The 24727-nt window shown below is 37.1% G+C and overlaps 3 protein-coding genes and 1 non-coding gene across 5 annotated transcripts; 3 read left to right on the top strand and 1 right to left on the bottom strand.

Annotated features, from left to right (window-relative positions):
• Nucleotides 1–3450: 3450 nt before the first annotated feature.
• Nucleotides 3451–8043, top strand: LOC103958569 (probable serine/threonine-protein phosphatase 2A regulatory subunit B'' subunit TON2). 2 transcript variants are annotated; one of them, XM_009370849.3, is made up of 12 exons: nt 3451–3678; nt 4390–4481; nt 4660–4722; nt 4817–4915; nt 5167–5325; nt 5453–5524; nt 5695–5827; nt 5973–6037; nt 6195–6270; nt 6633–6734; nt 6916–7105; nt 7547–8043. In XM_009370849.3, the coding sequence occupies exons 1-12, from the start codon at nt 3540–3542 to the stop codon at nt 7785–7787; spliced, it is 1431 nt and encodes a 476-aa protein (XP_009369124.1). In that variant the 5' UTR covers nt 3451–3539; the 3' UTR covers nt 7788–8043. The 2 variants fall into 2 exon arrangements, with proteins under 2 accessions (XP_009369124.1, XP_048440498.1); XM_048584541.1 differs by lacking the exon at nt 4390–4481.
• On the top strand, nt 7310–7433 carry LOC125477490. The gene has a single exon (XR_007258549.1). It is a non-coding gene; the product is annotated as a small nucleolar RNA snoR104 (small nucleolar RNA).
• Nucleotides 8044–8549: 506 nt separating the features above from the next.
• On the top strand, nt 8550–15839 carry LOC103932031 (anaphase-promoting complex subunit 7). Its single transcript, XM_009341570.3, is given in 19 exon segments — nt 8550–8788; nt 8881–8949; nt 9035–9085; nt 9372–9506; nt 9604–9666; nt 10219–10308; nt 10310–10335; nt 10962–11046; nt 11240–11299; nt 11696–11741; nt 12594–12667; nt 13302–13352; nt 13660–13860; nt 13947–13991; nt 14109–14202; nt 14354–14499; nt 14581–14810; nt 15100–15160; nt 15291–15839. Coding segments are annotated over 19 exon segments (1686 nt in total). The 5' UTR covers nt 8550–8719; the 3' UTR covers nt 15381–15839.
• Nucleotides 15840–15920: 81 nt separating this feature from the next.
• Nucleotides 15921–21251, bottom strand: LOC103958566 (acyl-CoA-binding domain-containing protein 6). Its single transcript, XM_048584258.1, has 16 exons — nt 21217–21251; nt 20502–20580; nt 20260–20412; nt 20060–20137; nt 19822–19926; nt 19449–19515; nt 19298–19359; nt 18840–18979; nt 18546–18672; nt 18308–18422; nt 18066–18154; nt 17849–17932; nt 17411–17761; nt 16649–17173; nt 16487–16546; nt 15921–16318 (listed from the first exon to the last, which is right to left on the bottom strand). The coding sequence occupies exons 1-16, from the start codon at nt 21249–21251 to the stop codon at nt 16244–16246; spliced, it is 2145 nt and encodes a 714-aa protein (XP_048440215.1). The 3' UTR covers nt 15921–16243.
• Nucleotides 21252–24727: the final 3476 nt, after the last annotated feature.

The raw sequence follows: 24727 nt of genomic DNA, 5'->3' as shown, positions 1-24727 counted from the left end.
TTGTCATGTTTATTGTGAATTTTTTTTTGTTGCTAATGATTTGACTTGTTTGGATTTGTCATGTAGTTTGAGTCGAGTCTTTTTTGAGCAAGCTACTCCTTCTTGTCGGCGGTTGTTAATTGCAGGTATAGTTGAGTCTCGTGATATTCTTATGTAATATTTCTTTTTCTTTCAAACTTATGCCCCGTTATCAACCAAAACAAGTAGTAGAACTTGTTTAGGGGCATTCAAAGTCCAACATGTCATGCCTAGCAAAGCTCTCCTAACAATATGGGATCTTTGTTCTCATATATTTTAGTTTGATCCGATTCACGTTAGTTTCACTCAGTGTGAAAACTGCTCAGCACATCTTTAAAGTTGACACGATGCAACTTTGACAAACCCCTCTTGGTACGTTTAAGATCCAATTGTTACGTTACTCGATTAGACCTTGCTTTTTCCCATGTGAAACTACAACACAGCAAACAACAAACAACAATTCTTCGGCGCCGCAAAGGTTTGTGAGTCCGCAATCACAATGTCAATGTGAACCAGCCACGGTCTTGATGTGGAGTTTTTGGAGAAAGAAATGTCGTTTCAATTTTATCTCTAATTGGAGAAATACATAATTTTATCTTATTATTTTCAGCATGTTTCACAAGTTATGTATAAGAGTTTGAATCTGGCCCAAAAATAGGATAGGGGTCAAGATGCAGTCGGGTGCCCGCCGCTGATTCAACTGTCCTCCGAATTGTGCGAAATGGCTGCTTAAAGATTATGGATATCCTGACGGTGGTGCAAGTAATTAATTTTCTCCTAAACACACATGAATAATCATGAGTAATCATTTCATGATGAATTCAAAACTTACCACACGAGTAATCATTTCATGATTAATTCATATATTATTGGGATGAGTTAGATTTTACTGCACTCATTATGTTACTTATTGCACTCATTATGTCGTTTTATCAACACTGGGTGAAGCCCACATACTCTATTTGTGTAAATATAAAAGATTTAAAAATAAGAAAAATATGAAAGAGAAAGAAATTGGAGAGAAATGTGAGAGAGAGGGGAAAGTAGAAGGGGACAATTTTACTTTTAGGGAAATTTTATTTAAATCTATCTAACATTTTTTTACATCTAATTTAAATTTTAAATATTAATTGTTTATTTTACCTTATTGCATAATAACTATTAAGTACAAAATATATTAATAATTAAAATCAAATTTATCAATAGACCTGTTAGATCCTACATCGCTCATGGGAGTGGATCATCTGTGCCTTAAATGTACTTGCCCACCTCCATATAGCACGAGGCCTTTTGGGAGCTCACTGGTTTCGGATTCCGTATGAACTCTGAAGTTAAGGGAGAAAGGGGTCGTAGCATCCTAGGATGAGTGACCCACTGAGAAGATTTCTTGTGAGTTCTCAGAAACAAAACCATGAGGGCGTGGTCAGGGCCCAAAGTGGACAATATCGTGCTATGGTGGAGTCGAGATCGGGATGTAACAATTTGGTATCAGAGTCAATCTTTGGTCGAAAGTGTGCTGACGAGGACGTCGGGCCCCTAAGGGAGGTGAATTGTTAGATCCCACACCGCCCAAGGGAATGGATCTTCTATACCTTAAATGTACATGCATACCTCCATATAGCACGAGGCTTTTTGGGAGCTCACTAGTTTCAGGTTTCGTAAGAACTCTGAAATTAAGCGAGAAAAGGGCCAAAGCAACCCACGATGGGGGACCCACTGGAAAGTTTTCGTGTGAGTTCCCAGAAACAAAACTGTGTGGGCGTGGTCAGAGCCCAAAGCGAATAATATCGTGTTACGGTGGAGTCGAGCCTGAGATGTGGTGGGAGCCCGGGTTGGGATGTGACATGACCCACATACTACTAAACCCTAGCATCACTCTTTGTTTATCATTCGTTCATTTCGACTAAAACCCTAATAGCTTTGATAGAGAAAAACAAACTTTTCTATCGATTGATGGTGATTTTAAAGTTTTTAATTCTCCAACTAAAGTATGACTCAATTTATGAATATTTTGTTTGTTTGTTTGTTTCTTCTTTGGAGTAAATTTCATACTTTTTATATTATATTGTATTTGTTTCTCTATGTCATCTGTATGCGCCCCAAAACACTAGTGCGATGACTTTTGATTAGTACTGCAAAGACATAAAACTTGATTCTTGGTGCAAATAAAGATTGATCAACCTTAACCACAAACTAGTGAGTGGCATCTCTTGCACATTTTTTATTCGAAATAGCTCGAATTTGTTTATTTGTTTATTAACATAGCATCAAAACAACTAGCCCTATGTTACTTCAAAGTTTCTTACAAAGTACATGAAAATGCTCGATTTAAAAAGGGTTGAACTGGAGCTTGCATAACATTCTCTTGGCAAATTCAAGTCTATGAAATGATCTCTTGGATCCTAAGTCCATGGATGGGTTGTGGTAGCAGAAAGAAAAAAAAGGGGCCATGGAAATGCTAGTCCTATACTACAAATGCAATTATAGGGGGCAAAGGACACATCTTTGAAGAAAAAAAACATTCAATTAGGGATATTATTTTATAAAGAGAATGTGTGTAAAGATAATTTTATATTTTGAATTGGGTCTAAGAGGGTAGTTTAGATAATAAATTTGGGTTTAAAGAGATATTAATTCTTTAATAAAAAACAATATGGGTGAAGAGAGTAAGATGAGTGTAGAAAGAAGTTAGATAAGTTGAAATAAAATTTCCCTTACTTTTATTTTTATTTTGAAATTAGAGATTTTTTTATGATGGGTGGGAGAAAATAAAAAATAATTTTTGTACAAAATTACTTTAATATTTATAATTTTTTATTTGTTTTTTTTTAATTATGCATGCAATGGTATAATAGTATTTTCATTAATTTTTTATTAATAAAAAGTGTTCTATTAATTTTTTTGACAAACGTATTGGTAGTTAAAGACTCGTTTAAAAGTACTTTTAAAATGATTAAAAAATTTTTAGAGAACTTTTTGAGTTCCAAAAAGCACTTTACAAGAAGTACTTGAAGTGTTTTTTTTTTGCAAGAAACACCAGTTATATGTTTTTTTTCAGAAAACACTTTAAGTGTTTTTTTTAAGAATTTATTTGTGTTTTTACTAAAGATTGATTGTAAAAATATTTTAACCAGATGTACTTTTAGTTATTTTAAAAGTACATCTAAACGCACTCTAAATTATTAATCAGTCCATAACGTGCTTGAATTAATCCGTCTCTGCATTTATAATCATACATAATTTCAATATGAATTTGTTCTAATTTCTAAATAATAAATATTGATAATACATGATTTGGACAAAGCTTTTGCCAAAAAGTGACCCCTCTAATCAAATTAGTTCATAAAAAAAAAGGTAAAAAAAAATAAGAAACCCAAAGGCTCTTGCTCTATATCGCCACTTCCCGGGCTAGATCGGAGCTCAAAGCTCAAAGCTAAGATTTTTATACATGCCCGTGGCAGCTAGGGCTTTGTTCAGCGACTCTAACCGTGCGCGGGCTCCGGGTTGGTCCGAGTTCAGCAATGTACAGTGGGTCCAGCGACGGCGAAGGCCATGAGGCCGCGCAGAGGAAGATCCCTCCCGCCTCCTCCATGCTCTGGGTCCGCAATCTCCGCCGCTTCATCGGATCCGGCGCCGGACTCGGATCCGAAGCCCTCATGGGTATTTTCCCTCGCACTTCTCTCTCATTTCCATGCTAATCCTTCCAAGTGTCGAATTTTAAATTTTGGAATTAGGGTTTAGATTAGAACCATGTGTTACACGTTTGGGATTTTGGGTGCAGTCAGTAATTCTATGTTTTCCCTCTTTGTTTTAGGAATCATCAACTGTTATTAAGCTGTTTTCGTAGTGATTAGAACTTCCTTAAGAACTAATGAATCAAGTGATAGCGAGATAAGCTCATCGAAACAGAAAAAAGATGAAGGAAAAGATCTCTTAAAGTTTCCATTTTTTGAAGTTTGAGGGCTTGTGTCAATCTATCACAATTGTTCGAATGGTTGTATTTAGGTATGCATTATACATTCAACTGAGCCCATGATTCATGGGTGCCAGCGAATTTCGAAGAGTTCGGCTTGGGTTTCTCTGTTTGGTCTGTAATATGTGAGGCCCCTGGTCATTGACTACTTGAGCCCCTTCCCCAAGTTTTTAGTAGATAATGTGTCGGTGTAATTTGCTTTTATGAGCACATCTGTGAGTGTGCACGCTCGAGATAGAAACCAAGTTTTTAGTTTCTACCTTGCCAGTTGCTATTTAAATTGCTGAAACATGCACTGATGAAACTGAGGTGGATTTAGTTCATACATATCTGTCTCCATGCCGATATTCTCTGCCTGAGATTTAATCAAGTGTTTTATATTATTTTATTCTGTGTAGAGCTTGAAACAAAAAGAATCTTGCTTGATATTTTCAAAGAGAAGCAACAAAAAAGTGCTGAAGCTGGCACAATCCCAAGTTTCTACAAGAAGGCATGTAGTAGGGTTTTTGTTGTATTTCAATGATTCTGTTCGTCTTTGGGAATCTGAGGAGGAAGGCATTAATTTGTGATGGAAAATTCATAATCTTTAATATATATTTGTTTTGACCCTTCTGGTGTGCTCTTTCCTTGGTCCGTTTTGACTTTGCGCTGTCTTTCCATTTTTTCAGAAACCTGAAGAAGGATCTATTAGTCAGAGGGTCCAGAGGCTGGCAAAATATCGTTTTTTAAAGGTAATCATCTGGATTTTCATTCCTGATGATTACTGTTTTATTAAGTTACCTAAGCATCTGACTTTATTGGTGGCATTTACCTTTGTTTTTGCAGAAGCAATCAGATCTTTTGCTAAATGCGGATGATCTAGATGCTATGTGGGTTTGCTTAAGGGAAAATTGTGTGATTGATGATGCAACTGGTGCAGAAAAGGTCTGTGGTAACTGAGACATTTTAATCTGCTTTACACCTTTGCCATATGTTATAAATATCTCTTATGGGTTTCACACTAACATTTTGATGTTGTATCAAAATCTTTCAAGAATAGTATTACGGCATCTCATCTACTTCCGTTACATTATTATCTGCACTTCAATTTATGGCTTTGAATAATTATAAATTTTTTATTGCGTAGTTAGGTATCTGACTAATGCTAATAAGTTCCCTGATTTATCATCGTGTAGATGAACTATGAAGACTTTTGCCACATTGCCTCTGTATGTACGGAGCAGATAGGGCCTAAATGTCGTCGCTTTTTCAGCCCTTCAAATTTCATGAAATTTGAGAAAGATGAACAAGGAAGAATTGCCATTCTGCCCTTTTACCTTTATGTGATGAGAACGGTGGGTATAATTGATAATTAATTCCACCAAGCTTTTTCTTGCATCCTTTTGAAGAATTGAAATTATGCATTATATGACTACTGAATTGCAAAAGTCTGGAATGCTACTTACGAATTGTTGCCTCCAGGTTTCACTTACTCAAGCTAGAATTGACATGAGTGAACTTGACGAGGATTCTGATGGTTTTCTTCAGCCTCATGTATGAATTTTTTGCAAAATTTCAGCATCTAAGTGTTACATAACTTATATTTGAATCTTGAGACTCGTACTTTAGCTACCTCATTTTTCTGTATGATATTTGATAGATCAATGATGCACTATCTTTTTCCATCTTTTCTTATAATTGTAATGATTTTGTTCTTTCTTCAGGAAATGGAGGCCTATATACGAGGCCTTATACCTAATCTAGCACAATTACGGGACATGCCTTCAGGCTTTGTTAATATGTATTGCCGCATAGCTGCACAGAAGTTCTTCTTTTTTTGTGACCCTCATAGACGAGGTATGCCAAAGTTGCAAAATATAAAATGCAAGCCTCTCCACTCATTGCCAATTGGTTTTGGGTGATGCTTTAACTTTAGAAAAAACCAGATTTAAAATTCTTTATTTAATTGTTGAAAAAAATTAAATTAAATTTTTTCACACAGGAAAAGCCTGCATAAAGAAGGTGTTATTGAGTAATTGTCTCCAGGAACTAATGGAACTGCACCAGGTAGGCTGTGAAAGAATTTATGAAAAACTTGCTATGTTATAAATTGCATCATCTTTATTAGGTATATATTCTCCAAAGTAATTAATTATGTCAATAAAACATCCAGTAAATTCCGATCTTCTGCTAACTATATGTCCTGAATTTTATTCCATATTAGGAAACTGAGGAAGAAGTCACTGACAATGAGCAAGCTGAAAACTGGTTCTCTTTGACATCCGCCCAGCGCATATGCGGTGGGTACTTTTCACATCTAAACTTTCATTCCATGTCTCCGGGTTCCATTGTCATTCCTTTTTTGTTATGGGTTGTCTTCTACATGTGGCATATTTGTGCTGCTGTTAAACTGTATTATGAGTTAAACCGTATTATGAGGATTCCATTCTAGAGTGAGGTGATTATCTGCAGTCTTGGCTTTGGCTTGATTGCCATTACCTTGTCTTGATTTCGCTTAACATTCTTGAGTCTAGAAGACAATTAAGTCCTAGGATCAGTATGTAATCTGTATCTCAATCTCAAGATAAATGCAATGATTATATTTGAAAGCTTTAACTCTACTGTAATTCTGTTGCTGATTGCAACCGCGTGCTTTCTGTAGACATGTTCATTGCTCTTGATAAAGATTCGAGTGGATCATTGAGCAAGCAGGAACTTCGAGAATATGCAGATGGGACATTGACTGAAATTATCATTGAAAGAGGTATGCCTAGAAAATTTGAATCCATTGTTTGTACTGTGTACATTCATTTACTTAAAAATGCTAAGAAATCTGTGTGGAATTCTATTTCTGAGGATTCCCCATCTGATATGTTATCATACAGTTTGTATTTTCCTTTTTAGACTCGTTTATTCATGCTTTGCATTTGATATGCCCTCAACAGTGTTTGATGAGCACGTTCGGCGTGGAAAAAGTGGCGGAAGTTCTAGGGAAATGGACTTCGATAGTTTTCTGGATTTTGTCCTGGCCTTAGAGAACAAAGACACTCCAGAGGGGTTAACATATTTATTTCGATGTCTTGATCTTCAGGGAAGGGGTTACCTTACAACAGCTGATATACACTCTCTTTTCAGGTAAATATCCTTCTGTTTATGACTTGTTTGTGGGAGACTTATCAGAAACCCAAAAGAAAACAAAAACTTTACTTGGTGGTAGAACTTCTGTTGTCAAAATTTGTTCTGTTCTTTGCTTGGCTGCTCGTGCAAAACTGCGAGTATTGCTTTTTAGCAATGTTCTGTAACACCAAGCAGAGCCAAATATGGAATGGAAGTAAAGAAGAGGAGCATCCGAAAGCTGGGATGTTACCTGATACAAACTTCCTACAGAAAAACCTCTCTGGTATTTTCCTGCTGGCAGTACTTGAGCAATATATCTGCAAGTCTCAGATTATCAGAGACATGAACATCACTAATGAACTCAACAAACTATAAGATTCCATTGTCCTTTGCCTCAGCACTGATTCCTTACTATGTTGTGTCAGTCAAAATATCTTATTTTGTGGTTTTATGAAACAGGGATGTACATCAGAAATGGATTGAGGGCGGAAACTACGAATTGTGTATTGAGGATGTAAGGGACGAAATCTGGGACATGGTTAAACCAGCTGATCCACTGCGGATTACCTTGGCTGATTTACTAGCTTGCAAACAAGGCGGCACTGTTGCCAGCATGCTCATTGATGTGCGCGGTTTCTGGGCGCATGACAATAGAGAAAATCTGCTCCAAGAAGAAGAGGAACCAGAAGAAGAATCGTAAATACACTCCGAGGACTCAAAAGTTTGCCCCCGGGCTTTACTAACAAATTTAGAGGTTTTTTCGTTCTTTTGTTTTGTTTATTTATTTATTTTTTTCCTTTTTTTTTCGAGTTTTATGTTAACGAAATGATTGCTTTGAATTGTGTAAGTCAATGTGGGATGTAAAATAACAAGTATAGCAAATTGTTGATTGGAATGCTCGGACTAAATGTGAGATCATAGATGCAAGTACAATATAAATTTTGTTTGACTTTAAAGCCTGAGGGTACATTCGGTATTTCGTTGCTTGCCATGGTGCAAGTAATAAAAATGTCATGTTACCAAGTGTCGAGAGCTGACCTAATTGCCAAAAAAAGAGCAAGATTTTTATGTGTTTTTTTTTTTTTTTTTCTTTTAAAGGAGAACAACTGGTAGCAAGTGTTATCTGTCATTTTCGGATCCGGAGAGGTTATGAGGAATTTCATCTTATCCGTGGTCGCAGTCAAGCAAATTCACCAGTTCGGAGCATTGAACTTGAAACTTTTTATATTTTTTTGTTTATTAGGGAGCTGGAGTCCGCGATCCTACCATTGAGTCATTTGCTGTGATTCAAGAATTTGAATGTTGGGTTCTTGAAAAGTATTTTGAATTTTGGAGAAACAAGATATGATTAAAAATATTTCTCAATCAAGATAATCACTAAATAGACGAGTAACACTCATGGAACGAATGCAACCTAGCGTAATATTTAATGTAAAAAATAAACGCTAAATTTGGGGTTATACTATTGGCAAGTCACTTACAGACGAGTGTTCACATGTATGTAACATTTTGGCACGGTGCTTGTAGAGAGCGGGTTCCGGCTTTCGTTCACAGAGACCGACGCCAATTGGTCCATAAATCTCAGCATCGGAAGCAAAATCTTTCCAATTTCACTCACTTTCACTCCCAGAAATGGAGGTCCCCAAGGATCAAATCGCCACTCTCATGGAGCACGGTCTCTACAACTCAGCTCAGATGCTCGTAATCTCTCTTCTCCCTCCTCCAATTTCAAATTTTGTTTGCAGTTTCATAACTTTCCGCCGACTGAAATGACTGTTTATATGTGGGATTAGGGTTGTTTTCTTGTTTCGTCACCGGCCGCCAATGCCGAAATCAATCCGCACCTTAAAGCTGAAAGCTTGGTCAGAATCTTCAACTCCATGAGTTCACTTACTCTCTCTCTCTCTTTAATTTCTTGTTAATTAAATTGTTAATTATTGCTTGCAGGTGCTTCTTGGCGATTCGTTGTATCGCGAAAGAGAGTTTCGCAGAGCAATTGTAAGAAAAATCACACATTTTCCAGTAATTTCGTATTGTAATGTACAAAGTAGTGATCTTGCACAAATGTAGTGGACTTAACACTCTTAGTGATTGCAACAAAATTGGAAGGAATGTGTAATTTTTTACTGAGTGAGCTTACCCTTAGGTGAAAATGCCCATTCGATACTTTCTTGTGTTAAAAATCGTATCTACCTACTTCGGATTTCTTTACTGTACGATTATTATGCTGTCATTTTATTGATTTTCGCATGCTTCTTTATATTTTTTTCTTTTTCGTTGACAGCATATGTACAAGCAAGCATTGCAGCTTTGCAAGATGATTTCCAAGACAAATGCACCATCTACTAGAAGCTCATTGTCATCAACTAGGTCGTCTTCTCCAAATTTGTTTAACATTTCAGGAATTAATGAGAATGAGGTAGGCCTCTTTCACTTTTCAAGTACTTATTTCTGTTTCAGCTTATACCAAAGCATAATAGTGGTTCTTTTTTGTTTGGTGCTATTCTACATGATAGGTGAAGTTCAAAATCGCATCCAGTTACTTTGCGCTCGGTGAGAATGGAACAGCCCTTTCTGAGGTACAGACTTACATGCTCTAATGCTTATGGGCTGGGAAAATTTTCATATTATCTGTGTTAATATTAGGGTAATGCTAGGGAGACCAAAATTTTAAACCAAATTTGCAAACCAAATGATGTGTCACCAATAGCAAATAAGCACGTTAATCAACGCTTAAGTAATAATTTAATCATTAACAACCACATCATTTGGTTTAAAAAATTTGGTCTCCCTAGCATTATGCTGAATATTAACGTCTGAGTATAAACATCCTGACAAGTCTGTTAATTTTGTTGGTTTTACTTGCTTCCTTATCTTTTTTTTAATCTTTTTTTCTATCTATTTCTCCTGTAGCCCTATATATATTGTTAAGTTGTGAGCATAGTTTCACTTCGGCTGGGTACGTTGGGAATATGTACTATATAGGCACAGGGCACCCTTTCTTTGCAAGCTGCTTTTGCAAGAAGAAAATCTACCCATGGGTTTCTCATCAATATCAATATGCACTTATATTTCTTGTGTCACTTTTGGAATATTCTTACTGGGGTCTAATGCACCTTTAAACTTTACAGATGGACAACATTCCAAGCAAATCCAGAAACTTGCCAATGAATCTGTTGATGGGAAAGCTTTATCGGTTTTCTAGACAGAATCGTTCTGCCAGTTTCTTGTTTCAAAGAATGTCTAAGGTTTGTCAATCAAATTGTGATTCTCATGTTTCAGTTTGTATTTTTATGTATGCAGATATTTTGAGTCTTATACTTCTTTGGTTAATAAAATTTTGTGATCATTATGCTGCACTAATACTCTGAATCTCAAGAATTAGGAGTTCTTTGTTTCTCTGGAGTCAGCAATATCATGTTCTGGTGGACATTCATTTTTTAAGACTTGGATACTGTAGTTGAAGTAATTAAAGGGTGGAAAGGTTGGAGTCAAAGGTCAAGGCTGTGATCAATTGCAAGATTATAGGTGTTTTGTTTTGCAGACCCTTTAGATCCCTCGTTCTACGCTTTCCTTTCCTGGTAGCTCCTGTATTATTAAAGAAGGTTGCACCATAAATTACTTTAGAAAAAGTCGATGACCAAGACATTCCTATGGATATAAAAGCCTTTGGATTTCCTTCTTCTGCTCCCCTTAAGTTTAATTGGGCCATATTGCATCCATCTCCACTTGTCTTTATTCTCATGGAGATTATTCTCTGTGAATTCCTTTCCTGTTGCAATGTTTTTAAATGTGTTAATCCTTTCTGGTCTGCTAGCAATCTTTACTTCATCTTGCTATATTCAGGCAGCTTCATTTTTTGCGCTTTTGACAGGCATTGCCCTTATGTCATGGAGGCTATTGTTGCTTTAGCAGAATTAGGAGTTGCTGCCAAAGACATTATTTCCTTGATTCCTCAGGTTTGTCCTGTAAAGTTTTTTCATAGTGAAGCTGTCTTTATCTTATGCTGTTTGTAGAAAAACAAAGTTAGAGGGGCCATATGAGACATGGCTCATGTGGCTATTGTTATCTGATTACCTATGGAGTGAAGCTTTATAATTAGATGTCCATCCCAATGTTTCTTCAATTTAGCTTCTTGACTCTCAATTTCAGACTCCAAACAGAAGCGGGAGGGCTCCATTTGATCATTTTGACTCAAGTCGTTGGCTGCATGTAAGTAACAATGGGGAAAGCAGAGGTCGTTTATCATTAGCTATCATTTGGTCTATATTTATATATTTATGCTATATGTGTATATGGCTTCATATCCACATTGAACCGTGGCACTCATTGTGACAAATATTGTAAGGTTGTTTGGACAGACTTATATGTCAAGAAGAGAGTAGTTACTTTAGCACCTAGTGATGAAGATTTTGTTAGTCAGCCTATGTAGTTGATTTGTCATGCAATAGAAAGAATACACGTGCATTTTGCAATTTAGCTTGCACAATTTTGTTCTTTCACAACTGAGCAATTCTAGGGATAGGATCTACATAATGGAAAGAGGATTGAAGGGAGGAAAGCCCACTTATTCCAACAAAGTTGTTACATTTGTTTTTCTCTGTGCAGCGCTACGTTGAGGCTCAGTGTTGCGTTGCTTTAAATGATTATAGAGGTAATGGGAATATTTTCTTCTGTACTCTTTGGCCTCATTTGATAGAGAGGATTGGCTTGGATAGGACTGTTCACTATATTAAAGGGATTTTATAAGAAGAAATGAATGACAAATTCCTTATTTTGTCCAGGTTGAAGGTTACTCATGAAGAATTGTTGTCCCTTTTAATCCTACCATTTTTGTGGGGATTAGTAGGAATATTTTTTCTTCATGAGTAGCCTTCAACTTGGACAAAATAAGGAATATGTCATCCATTTCTTCCTTTAAAATGTCTTCAGTATAGTGAGTAGTCCAACCCAAGCCAATCCTCTCTATCAACGAGGCCTTTGGGTTTTTGTCTTTATGTGTGTTTGTGGAAACTTGAGAACATATTTAAAAAGTATTCTGTCATGATAAGGCTTGCTTCATCGTCAACACTGCATGCATTAGAGGTCTTTTCTATATACTGATTTAGTACGTGGCCTATATGCGGTCACACTTCAGTTTTGTAAAATTTCTACAACTAATAGATGGTCATCATATTGTTCTGTCAACAACTCAGTGATTGTATAAAATTTCTGTGCAAAAGCCCAGTTTCTTTCAGGCAAGGAAGTAAAGGGGAACTTTGCATGGATAAAGATGGGGATTATTACAGTTAAAATCTTGGTGGTATATAGATTTGCTGTATTACTTCTAGAATCTATTGGATGATGCCCTATAAGGAAGTAGAAAGTTGTTTGAAATAGATATTTGTGGCAGTTCTCATTGATTTTATTTCATAACTATTCTCGATCCTAGATGTAGTTTCATTATGCTATTAGTTTGAAATTCTGCTTGCATTGACAGTCTATGTATTTAACTTTGGCATTGCAGGTGGTCTGGAACTCTTTACGGATCTTGTACAACGTTTTCCTAATAATTTACACCTGTTACTTGAAGTTGCAAAGGTTAGAACTAATTGTTTGCGAGGTTATTGCGCTTTTTTTGCTATGATAATAATGGTATAATGTTGTCTACCGATTTTACTTGATAATAAGCAAATATATGCGTGCACTGATTGCTGAATGAAACTATGCTTATGATGGGAGGAGTAGGTTTCTGACCACTAAATCTCATCTATATGTACCACAAGTATGTAGGTTGCTTGTTTGCTTCTTTTAAGTTTCTCATTCCTACTAGATCTTTGCAGTTGCTCTCTATTAGGTATAATTTGACAAAGAATGAATGGCACTAATACCAACCACCAAAATGCTCACCTCACTACTCAAAGATAAAAGATGATTACAGTTTCATCCCTCTATAAAATTATCTATGAAAATCTTGCTGCTAATTTTTGACGTGTTATCGGCATAAGTTACTTACAGAATTGTAATTAACCAAGTATTTGTTTTTATTTTTCCCAAATACAGTCTTTTGGCCTTATTAAGAAATACCACAAATTTACGCTGAATGAATGCAAAGAGTGCTTTCATTCTGATTACTTGGGTTAAATTTCTATTAACAGACTTAAATGTTGCCCTATGATGTTTCTAACAAGGTTTTGATTTCTGCTTTTGTACATGTAAAAACTTGCATGGGAAGGTTGAAGCTATTATTGGGAAAAACGATGAGGCTATATTGAATTTTGAAAAGGTAATTTCTTGTCATGATGGTGATGCATGTGTTCATCTCTCTCCCTCTCCCTCTCTCTCACACACACACACACAGACCCGCACATGCCCATGAGCATGCTTGTGCATATGCCTTTAAATGAATGCATGTCATGCAAGTATGAATTCACATGTTGATGCTTCTACTCTCTCTCTCTCTCTCACACACACACACACACACACACGCACGCACAGACGCACATGAGCATGAGCATGCTTGCGCATATGCCCTTAAATGATTGCATGTCATGCAATACAAACTCACATCTTGATGCTTCTATTCTTTGCAGGCTCGATCAATTGATCCATATGTTGTAACCTATATGGATGAGTACGCAATGCTTCTAAAGACAAAGTCTGATTTTTCTAAGCTCAATAAATTAGTGCATGATTTGCTGATTGCTGATTCTACAAGGCCAGAAGTATTTGTAGCCTTATCTGTTCTTTGGGAAAGGAAAGATGAGAGAGGATCTTTATCCTATGTTGAGAAGGTCTGTTTGTCAAAATTGAGTAAGTTTGCTGTTTTTTAATTAATTAATTATTTTATATCTCGTAAGTTCCTTATTTTTTGCATCAGAGTATACGAATCGATGAGAGGCACATACCAGGTTATATAATGAAGGTACCGATGTGATCTTTGTATTTAATAAGCTGCAGCATCTATGCTAAAAAATATCACCTTCTCTTTCTGCTTACCCTGTTCTCAATGAGGAAAATATGAAGTGTTCCAAGCTTTCAGGGTAACCTGTTGTTATCAATGAAGCGAGCAGAAGCAGCTGTAGTTGCCTTCAGGGCAGCTCAAGAGTTGAGACCTGATATTCGTTCATATCAAGGTGGGACATGTAAAGGAAAATACTCATGTGCATGACATGCATCTTATGTCCGCATTGACTTATTCATGTTCGATTCAACCATTTTGCAAAAAAGAGAAATATGAAGTAATTGCAGAAGCTTAATGATTGGGTAGCTCAATTATGATTTCAGGATTGGTTCATTCATATTTAGCTCTCTCTAAAATCAAAGAGGCTTTATATGCTTCCAGGGAGGCTATGAAGGCTATGCCTCAATCTGCGAAGGCTCTAAAATTAGTAGGGGATGTACATGCGAGTAACCCCGGTGGTAGGGAGAAGGTAAACCCGTAACAGATTATTTCAGCATGATTTCAGAAGTCAAGTTGACATACTTATGAATTCAACCTAATCTTGAAACAGGCAAAAAAGTTCTATGAGTCAGCCCTTAGGCTGGAACCTGGTTACCTTGGAGCTGCATTAGCTCTAGCTGAGCTCCATGTTAATGAAGGCCGCAATGGGGATGCTGTGTCACTGCTAGAGCGATATCTGAAGGACTGGGCAGATGACTCGCTGCATGTAAAACTTGCTCAAGTATTTGCTGCAACAAATATGCTCCAAGAGTCATTGTCGCATTATCAAGCTGCGTTGAGGTTAAGTGTTATTTTTGGATATCAAGAATCACTTTCTCACTGTTAGGACTTAAAAACGCACATTCTCATTGATTATTTGCTTGGGTGTGTTTGTGTATGGTGTGGAAATTTTAGGGATCCCATTAATAGCAATTTAAGGTAGTCGTCCTGAAATAATTAAGGTCATTTAAGAAATTAAATTCCAACCATTGATGGCATGGGATTATAACACACCTTTGATCTGTTGTGCAATGCTCTATGATCATATGACTATAAGGTGCTTAATTTTTTCTTCTGACATGGATTGCAGGATAAACCAACAGAATGAAGCTGCGAAAAAAGGTTTGGAGCGCTTAGAGAAACAGATGAAGGTCCGTCGTCCTGTTTATACAGCTTAAATGAGTGATTGGGCGTTTGGTTTACATTGTTTAGTATAATGATTTGCTTAACAATGATGAGGCAATTCAGGGAGATGTAGTCTAAAAGTTGTCCTTTCTGTAGGGGGTGGATCCAGATGCACCTGAAGAAGATGATGAAGAAAATGAGGTCGATGATGCTGATGGAGACCAAGAAGAGACCGAGCTTCTTTAAATTATGCTAACCATGAGTATTTGTAAAGCTTCCGTGACGAGACTCTAGTTGCAAAGAATGCCATCGTTGGAAGTAGAGTGGGGGATTTTCCATGCCACAACAGGCCACCAACGGAGTTTTTGTATTGATATGGAAGGCGTAAGGTCTCGCAGAATAGATTGGGAGCAGGAGAGAATATTTACCAGTTGTTGCGTAGTTACGATCTTTGCGACCAAGGCAATCCTCCTAATGGTGGTAACCCTGTAATCTCCAATTCTTCGTTGTGTCATGCAGTGTATTTCATTGGGATCTTTCTCATGTTTCAATACAAGTTGTATAAAGTGTTCGTAATCTCGCCCCGTTGCAATAACTGGATTTAGATGTTCTTTCGAACCTTTGTGCACACAGACGCCCTGGTTCAGTGTCGTCTGTATGGACAAATTTACCTGTAACGGCTTTCTTATCGTTGTTCCGGTGTTATTTTTCGTCTTTGCATAATTGTGTCATCTGTCAAGTTGATTTTGTCAAAGAACAGAAACTAGCTTCAGTAGTCATGAGACATCAGAATCAACGTTTTCTTCACGTGAACGTGGAAGAGCCCACATATGTTACTTATTAAGTTATTGACATACATTTTAAGGTTCAGACCAGAAACGAAAACTACATGTTACGGTGACAGATGGGTTCACTTCTGTACGTGGTAGAACAAGTAGGACTCTCAACAGCGAGCTCCTCAAGGTGTGCAACTGGTCTCATAACCAAGCAAAAGCGTTGTGGTATATGGTTTTGGGTTCGGTGCCATTGGAGGGCAGTTGGGATTTGTTTAACAGCTCCCCGCTCTCCGTTGGCAAAGATGTTTAAGTCCATTCTTTGTTTTCTTCAAACTAGAAAGGTTTCCGAGGTGTCGGTGCTCGGTTCTCCATAGATTGCAATCTCTGTTTCAGGTGGAAAACTTCAACCTGCATAGCGACATGAAGAGGATGTCGATGGTGGCTAACAAAATAAAGAACTAAACCTTTGATGCATAGATTTTTGTAAAGTTTAGAGGCAAGATTATTCAAAGAACAGCTATGATAAAAGATGTTATAAGAGTTTCTGTAACGCACTAGTCTCCGAAAAATGCATACCTGTAGTTGGAATGCCCTTGCTCGTTCTCCTGCAAGGACTCCTCTAGTTGAATGGAGCTCCTGTTGATCACCCGATTTGGCTTTCAGGCATAAATCACTTAACCTAACAACAGATAACTTGGTTTCTAAACAAGAACATTAAAGTACGAAGTTTCACAGTACCTTCTGGGTATCATCCAAAACCGCCTTGAGGAAAGCCACATCATGCTCAAGCCTGACATTGTCAGAATGAACAATATTTGAGAGGTTGTTAGCCTCTTCTTGCGCTATCTCTACACCCGCAACCTTTTCCTTCAGAAATTCCATCTCCTTCGCACTGTCTGACAATTTTCTCTCCATCTCCTGTCTGCTCTTGAGGGCCGAGGATAAATTTTTCTCAGCAGCTTCCTGGCTGGCCATCACAGTAGCTAACTTTCCTTCTAAAATTCCATTCTTTCTTATTAGTGCGGCCATCTTTGATTCATAGTAGTGGTACATACTTGAAGCAGTTGATAGGGCTCCTAGTTTACTATCATTTTCTGGGAACACGGCATCGTTGTTATCCATTGAAAGGTTTCCAGTTCCATGATGGTGAGGATTTGAATTTTCAAAATCATATCCAGATAGTATCTCCTCCGAAAAGAGTCTGCCTCCATATATGTTAGTCTGGACTCCTGAATCAGATTGACTGGTTTTCTTTTCTATTGGCTGAAATTAATGTAACAGTAAGTCATTAGATCATAAAAAATAGTGTATGTTTAACAAAGAATGACTGCGCATAGGGAAATAGATTTTTCTTGCTCTTGTTTGTACAACTGAACTCAAAAAGTTTTTTTATTTTTTTTCCTAAATCATGCAAGTTCCATTCGAGAATTCAAAGCGAGATAAAGATGATAACATAAGTCAGGTAGTGATCATTAATTAAGAAAAGCTTCTGCAGCTTACCTGCGAGAAAGAACTTTCATCTTCCGTACTTTTTGCCACCTTAACAGTCGTGTTGAATTCTTCTTCATTGTGGAATTGTTTCCTGAGTGAAACGTTGCCAGAAACAGGATTTGGATCAACAAGCAAGGACTCCGACAAAGATTTTCTTCCAGAACCATGTTGTTCAATTGCAGATGCAAGATTTTGTCTGGTAACAGAATTAACTGAGCGTTGGGAAGAACCATTACTTAGTTGAGAAGCCAAGCCTGTGGATGATGCGCGTTTCTCAGGCAGCAAAGTTCCAGGGCCTTTGCTGGGAAAAGATCGACGACTTATGGATGATTCATTCTTTTCCATGGTCAGTACTTCAACCTGTAACAAAAAAAGTTTAGGTAATGAGCTAAAGTTTTATGAGAAATCAACTAAAGTCTAAAAACAGAAAGACAAGTTTCCAATAACCTGATTCGTTGGTTCCTTTCTGCATCCCCCAAAAGAAACAAGAAAATCCTTTTCTTTGTGTTGCACGAGCCCGAGGCTGAAACCCTGAGAATATAACATAAGAACAGTGCTTAAAGTACCAGCCAAAAAATTATTTCCATGCTACATTATTTTAGAGGAAAAGAAGAAATCAACACCAATGAAAATTATGCTACAGGTAAAAATCACTGCTGCACACCTTATTCGCGGTGATTGAAGAAGGAGGCGATGTAATGGCCACTGACCACTCAAGTTTAAAGATATCAAAGATCAGAGTTTCAGCATGTCCTGGAACGATTAGGATAAGTCAATATAAGATGTTGCATCCTTTTTCAATGTTTCAATCGCTGAGTTAAAGGAACAATGAAACTCATGCATATAATATGTCAGTACATAAACAGCAAGAAAACTTCAAGCATGTCATTCAATTATGAGGCATACGTTTTTTCCTGCTTCCACCCCCAACGATATACCATTTGTTTCCACATAGGACCCCACAGCAACCAGCTCTAGGAGATGGATGGAAACCTCGTTTCTTTATTCTTGACCATTCCATCTGAGAGAAAAGCCGATCAGCATGTCATAGGTAAACTTTACACTCTCATCCATGAAGAGATGAAATATTGGCTACATAATCAGGCAGTTTATAAGATACAAGCATGGGAGAGAATTCACTCACAGTTTCAAAGTCCATTGAATACAAATCATTCAAAGTCTTGGATTTTGATGTGCCTCCAAATATAAGAAGAGTTTTATCATCATAAAGAGCTGCTACGTGGTTGGACCTTGCAGATGGTCCTGTACCGCTGCACATATATCAATATATATCAAAGTTGAGACAAAACCAGTGTCTACCAAAATAAGAAAGGAGAAGGGTTCAGTAGCAACCATGTGCAACGTAATATTTGTTACAGATAGTTCGATCAAAGAACAATATCATTGAATTTCACACACTTAAGAAAAACCCACTCACGTGCAATGAAGGGGTAACCATGTCAACGACTTCAGATCAAACATATGCAAATCGTTCAATTTCCTCCTTTTAGCATCTTCACCTCCAAATAGGATAATCATAGAGCTTGCCCTGACTACAGTGTGACCAGTGCGAGCAACCTGCCATGCGTGAGATATGTGGGTGGGTTAAATTATCACTCCATTTAACTATCATTAGTTGAGTAATTCACAATTCCTCTAGCAAGACAATAACTTAGAGATACGGTACTAAAGGGTATATAATTTTAACAATGCAGTAATTAGTTACACCTACTAGTTCAATATAATTTTAAATATGTAGTATTTAAAATTATGCTGAAGATTAAAAACGATGAAAAAGGCTCAAGCAGTCATGTTACAACTTTTCAAGTGTAAGGCCTAAGAAAAAATTATACTAAAGCTGAAGAAATGTTTGTGCATTGAAGAAAGAGAATGTACCGGTATATTGCCCTTTGATTCCAAATGAGACCAGCATTCTGTCTCTGTATCAAATGCCCAAACTGCACAAATGAATGAAACATTGGACAATTTCATACAAGCACAAGCAAAAAAGTGATGTTTTCATGAAGCTTCAAAGACAAACTTTAACCTGAAATTTTGTCGCTCCCCGGTTCAGTTTTTCCTCCAATGAGGAGTGCCTTTTTCCCCCAAGACACCTAGACAACAGAAATGACGGAGAAAAATTCAAAATATCAAGCAAGACATTATTGTTGATTCCAATTTATGATATGCTAACCTTCTTATAGTCCACATCTACAGAAACAATCAACCTTCCCATCGTATTTTTTTCTCAATGTTGCTTGGAAACTAGGTCCTAGGAAATGCTTTTTGATATCCAATGTGTTTCGCGAGTATATTCAAATTTTTGTATTGCATAGGAAGGAACTATACACTGGTTCATGATAACAAAGGAAATGCAAACAAACAAGACAACAAGGTTTGGTACGTATATACGATTGTACCAGTTTGTGGCCCTTGCATGCAGGGATCCTTAATGGCAGACTGCTCGGTGACAAGTAAAGCTTTGACGAAGCTGTGGTCCACGTAAAACTATCAAACTTAAGCACCTGACATTTGCAAACACCACTATCAAATTAATTATCAAACAAATCCCAAAGATTCCTACTCCAAACTTCAACCAAATTTCCTGCTCATACCCCTTGAAATGTAAATTTACGCAATAAACACACATTATCCTACCTGTACATCATCTAGCAATTCATTCCCAGATTCACCACCAACAACTATCATCTTGTTCCCAATTACAGCAGCCGCATGCTGTTCAGGAAAATTAAAAAAATATATAAATCTTTTGCTTTCGGCAACACCATCAACAAGCACGAACCAAATCAATGTACCATATGAAACAATCACAAGAAAAAGTATTAATAACACTGTACATTGAAGCGGGGCGAAGGCTTGTCCCCAGAAATCGACAACACCATCCAATTCTCAGAGCTCCCAGTCGCGGAATTACTAATCTCGGGCACAGCAGATAGACACTGGCCATCGAGCTCATCAGAATTACTACTTGCCGGCGCATCACATTCATTCTGAAAAATGTAAACAACCTTTATTGTACTAAGGATTCATTACACCGAAAACAACCTACACGCAATACAAAGCTAAAAAAAAGCCTTACATTGGAGCTGTTATTTCGTTTCGGGTGTCTTATGGGGCTTCTGGTTCCCTGAGCAGAATCCGAACGCTGGACTTTCAACCTGAACACAGTAAATACCAAATTTATATCAAAACCTGAATCTTTAAACATAATTAACACCACAATTTCAAATGTCAAAAACTACACATTATTTACCGACTGCCTCAATGATTAAAAGATCAAAACTAAAAATTAAAAATTAAAAATTTCAAATTTTTACAAAAAAGGGGAAATCAAAAAGAAGAAAAAAGTTAGTTCAAAGTAGAAATAAAGCAAAAGGAGAATAAGAACAAAAGCTCTCACCGTCCCAAGCTTCATGCGCCTGCGAGAAAAACCGAACATCTTCGCGAAACAGCAACCTCCGCAGCAGGAACAAACCTCTTCCTTCCCTAAACAAGCCAAAAAAAAATCATCATCGGACTCGCCAAAAAATCGAACAAAATCCTAAATTTCAAAGGGGAAGCTACATTAATCTTCGAGTAAACAAATGAAGTTCTCAATAAAACAAAATAATTAGAATTTTACTTTAGCGTTGCTGTGAGCAAGTAGTCGCTTACCTTCTGTTTGGTTGCCGAGAAAGTAAGGAAAATGGGGGAGAGAAAATCCCGAATCACGAGCGGGTGAGGTTAACTGAGTGAGTGAGCTGGAGGCAGGGCCTGGTACTGTAACTATACAGACCAGAGGTTAAGGTGCGTACGTTAGCATCTTGGCGCAGGTTGTCCTGTAGCGCATCACAGGAATTTCCTTTTGTTTTTTTACTTAAAGATGAAAATCCTTGCAAGTATTTTCAACATTGTTACTGTAGAAAATAAAATTAAAATAACAATTTATTCCTCGCACACTTGTTTTTATCTTCGAACATCTTATTTTTCAAACACCTATAATTAAATTTGCATATTTCTCTAAATACTTATAATAAATTTATAAATTATTCGGTACTTAAAAATAATAAAAAATTGACACAACTTCTTATTTGAGCATCATTGGGAAAATGAAAAAACCCGTAGCGGATGAATGACGAGAGAAATGGAAAGAGGGACTCCGGGAGAGAGAGTTGGGTGGTGGCTGCAACAACACTTTTCCATTTATTTTTTATCTTATTTTTAAAATGTTAAGAATTATTTTTTTTAATTTAATTAGGTATTTTGCTAACTTCAACAATAAATAGGATGGTTATTTAAAAAAATATATATATTTGTGGATGTCCATAGAAATTAGGAAATTAATTACATTTTTTTTTTCTGTTTGTGTGAAGTGTGGATGACCGTTGGGTGGAGGAGAGAGAGTTGAGAGAGCGCGGTTAAATATTCGAGAGAGACATTTATTGTATGCGGCAGTGGGTCCCTGGGGTTGTCTTGGGACTTGCAAATTTCAGCTCAAAAGATCAAATCTCTGTTTACGTCCACGTTTCGATTCGTAGAGAGTTGTATGGTTTTGATATTCTCGAGTAATTTTTTTTTTCTTTTTCGAAGATATTCTCGATTATAAAAAGGTTGGCTCATGTTAATAATGCGATTTAGTAATTAATCTTTTTTTCTTTTTTTTATTATTTTGTTAATTAGTTTTGGTGATGATAAATAAGAGAATGAATCATGTTTAATACTCAAAGATGAGTAGGAATTTTTACTTAGAACTCTTGGTGATCGAATCACAAAAATCTTTTCTTATGACCAGAACTATTTATGTTATGAATTACATTATAAAAATTATCTCGGCAAGAAATGAATTAACACTAAGTCGTGTGGTCAATCTATTGTAGCAAGTATATAGACGATCCATAATACTTTTACCAATCTCGTTTATATGTTTTTATATTATTTGATAACTAAATGACCTTAGTTTCAATTGATTTTTTGCAAAGGCGATCTTAATAGAGTGACTTACAATATGAACGGCTTTGATCATAAACACGAAGTTCTATAAATCGGCAAATAACGGTTTTGAGTAAAAACTCCGACTCATCTTTTGAGTAGCCAAGTGTTGTTCTGAGTGAATAAACTACTGTGATCAAATTAGTTAAGTTCAAGTATGCACAAGTAAAAGTGGCAAATCATCTCATTGGGTTGTTAACGAGTATCATAATTAAAAACCATTTAATTTGATTTTACCTTGCACTATCATAACCACTACTAATCTCGTCTCTATATCTTGGTGATATTAAATTATACGGGTCTTAATGGTACCCATTAACAACCTAATGAGTTGCTTTGCCTACTCTATGATTGTATCAGTTTTAAGTCTGTATATTAAATACTAGCATATGTCCCACACTTTGTGTGTTAAAAAAATTTTATTTTTGTTTTAAAATGGGAAGGAGAGAGGGAGAAAAAGAGGAACGTCGATTTGGAGAGAGAAATTTTATTTCTTATTTCTTTTTAATTAGAGAATGTTCAATCACTTTTTGGTGAGACTTAAAAAAAACTATAAAATTTAGTTTGTGTGAAATTTGTTTTTTTTTTTTTTTTGGTCAAAAAGAAACGTTCATTAAGTAGAAAAGGTTATAGGCTAAATCCAAACGAAAAGCAAAAATAACCCAAAGCAAACTGGTTGGGGGGAGGGGGGGGCGCAGCCTAATAAGCAAACTAACGAAAATTAAAACCTTAATCCCTAATTTCCAAACACAGGCCGCTGATGCCGTTGGTATCACGAATGTCTTGCCAGTAGCCACCAAAGCAGCAATACTAGAGAAAGCAATCGAGCGGTCAATTCGACCAAGACATCATAACAGAAAACCTACAAACCTGCAACTAAAGACGCCAAACCAAGAAATAGTCACTAGATCCGAAACACCATGACAAATCCCTTCAAATATATACAAACATAGTAGCATGGATGGAAGGTGAGGCTGAGGGGTATGTAAAATACCCTTACTTTGGCCAAAACCGCAGAACACTTGGCCTCGAGGGGATTCCACCATGCTAGTTAGGGGGAAGAGAAGTGAGCAAGGGAGAGGGATATGGCATCCATTTTCGATTTGGCGCAGCGCCCAGGATGGGGTGCGGGTAGATTATGAAGAGGTGAGGTAGAAAGGAAACGTGGGGGAGATGAAGTTCTGGGTTTGCAAAGGACTCCCGGAAAAGAGGGAGGATGGAGAAAGAGTGATGATCGCCAAAGAAAGTGCATGAAGCCCGAAACTGAGACAAGCTCAAGGAAAGGAGGAGACCAAGCTCAAAAATTTGAAACAAAACTGAAATACAAGCAAAAAGGAAGGAGAGAAGGAGAAAAGGAGAGAAGAAGGAGAAAAGAGAAGGAAGGAGGTTGCCACCGGCACCCAAGCCAAAGGCTAGGGTCGGGGGCTAAGGTTTTACCTCAATTTGTGTTTACAGAGAGATGAAGCGAGAGCTATATTTCTGTCGTAGTGACTTACTAGCTTATGACCTGTAGTTTTATGGTTTCAAACACTAAAAAAGACACTAAACTATCTATAATCATTGCAATCCTATCTACTATTGCCATATTAGGCATGCTTTAGTTCATACTACCATGGCAAGGCACTATATAAAGAAAACACATCATTTAACTTCTCACTCTTGTAATACAGAGTTGAGATCTTTTATATACAACCTAATTATGGGTCAAAACATTGAAATTAGGGAAATTGTATGCAAACTTTATGGAAAGAGATTTTTTAGTGCGTCAGGAACACAGCTCGATACACAAAGTGTCATAATATAAGTAGTTAAATACTTGGAAAAAAAAATCCAGCCATTTATATTCTAACATTGGGTGTTTTAGATCGTGTTCTCGACATACTCGAAAATTTCTCTTTTTTGGATAATGCATATAAAATTATTCTATTAAATTACACATACATTTATATAGAATAGTGCTCTACACACATCAATTTTACCAGTCACATCCCGGCCCCGGTGGGACCACTTCCCGGGCCCGCTCCACCACCATAGCACGATATTGTTCGCTTTGGGCTTACCATTCCCTCACGGTTTTGTTTTTGGGAACTCACGAGCAATTTCCCAGTGGGTCACCCATCATGGGATTGCTCTAGCCCCTTTCTCGCTTAACTTCGAAGTTCCTATGGAACTCGAAGCCAGTGAGCTCCCAAAAGGCCTCGTGCTAGGTAGGGATGGGAATATACATTTAAGGATCACTTCCCTGGACGATGTGGGATGTCACAATCCACCCCCTTAGGGGCCCGACGTCCTCGTCGACACATTTCCGGCCAGGGATAGGCTCTGATACCAAATGTC

The sequence above is a fragment of a genome, unplaced genomic scaffold (assembly GCF_019419815.1).
Source record: "Pyrus x bretschneideri cultivar Hongxiangsu unplaced genomic scaffold, Pyrus_bretschneideri_v1 Contig21, whole genome shotgun sequence".
NCBI classification, from domain to species: domain Eukaryota; kingdom Viridiplantae; phylum Streptophyta; class Magnoliopsida; order Rosales; family Rosaceae; genus Pyrus; species Pyrus x bretschneideri.
The sequence above is the reverse complement of the archived record's forward strand: the minus strand, read 5'-3'. Positions and strand labels throughout refer to the sequence as shown.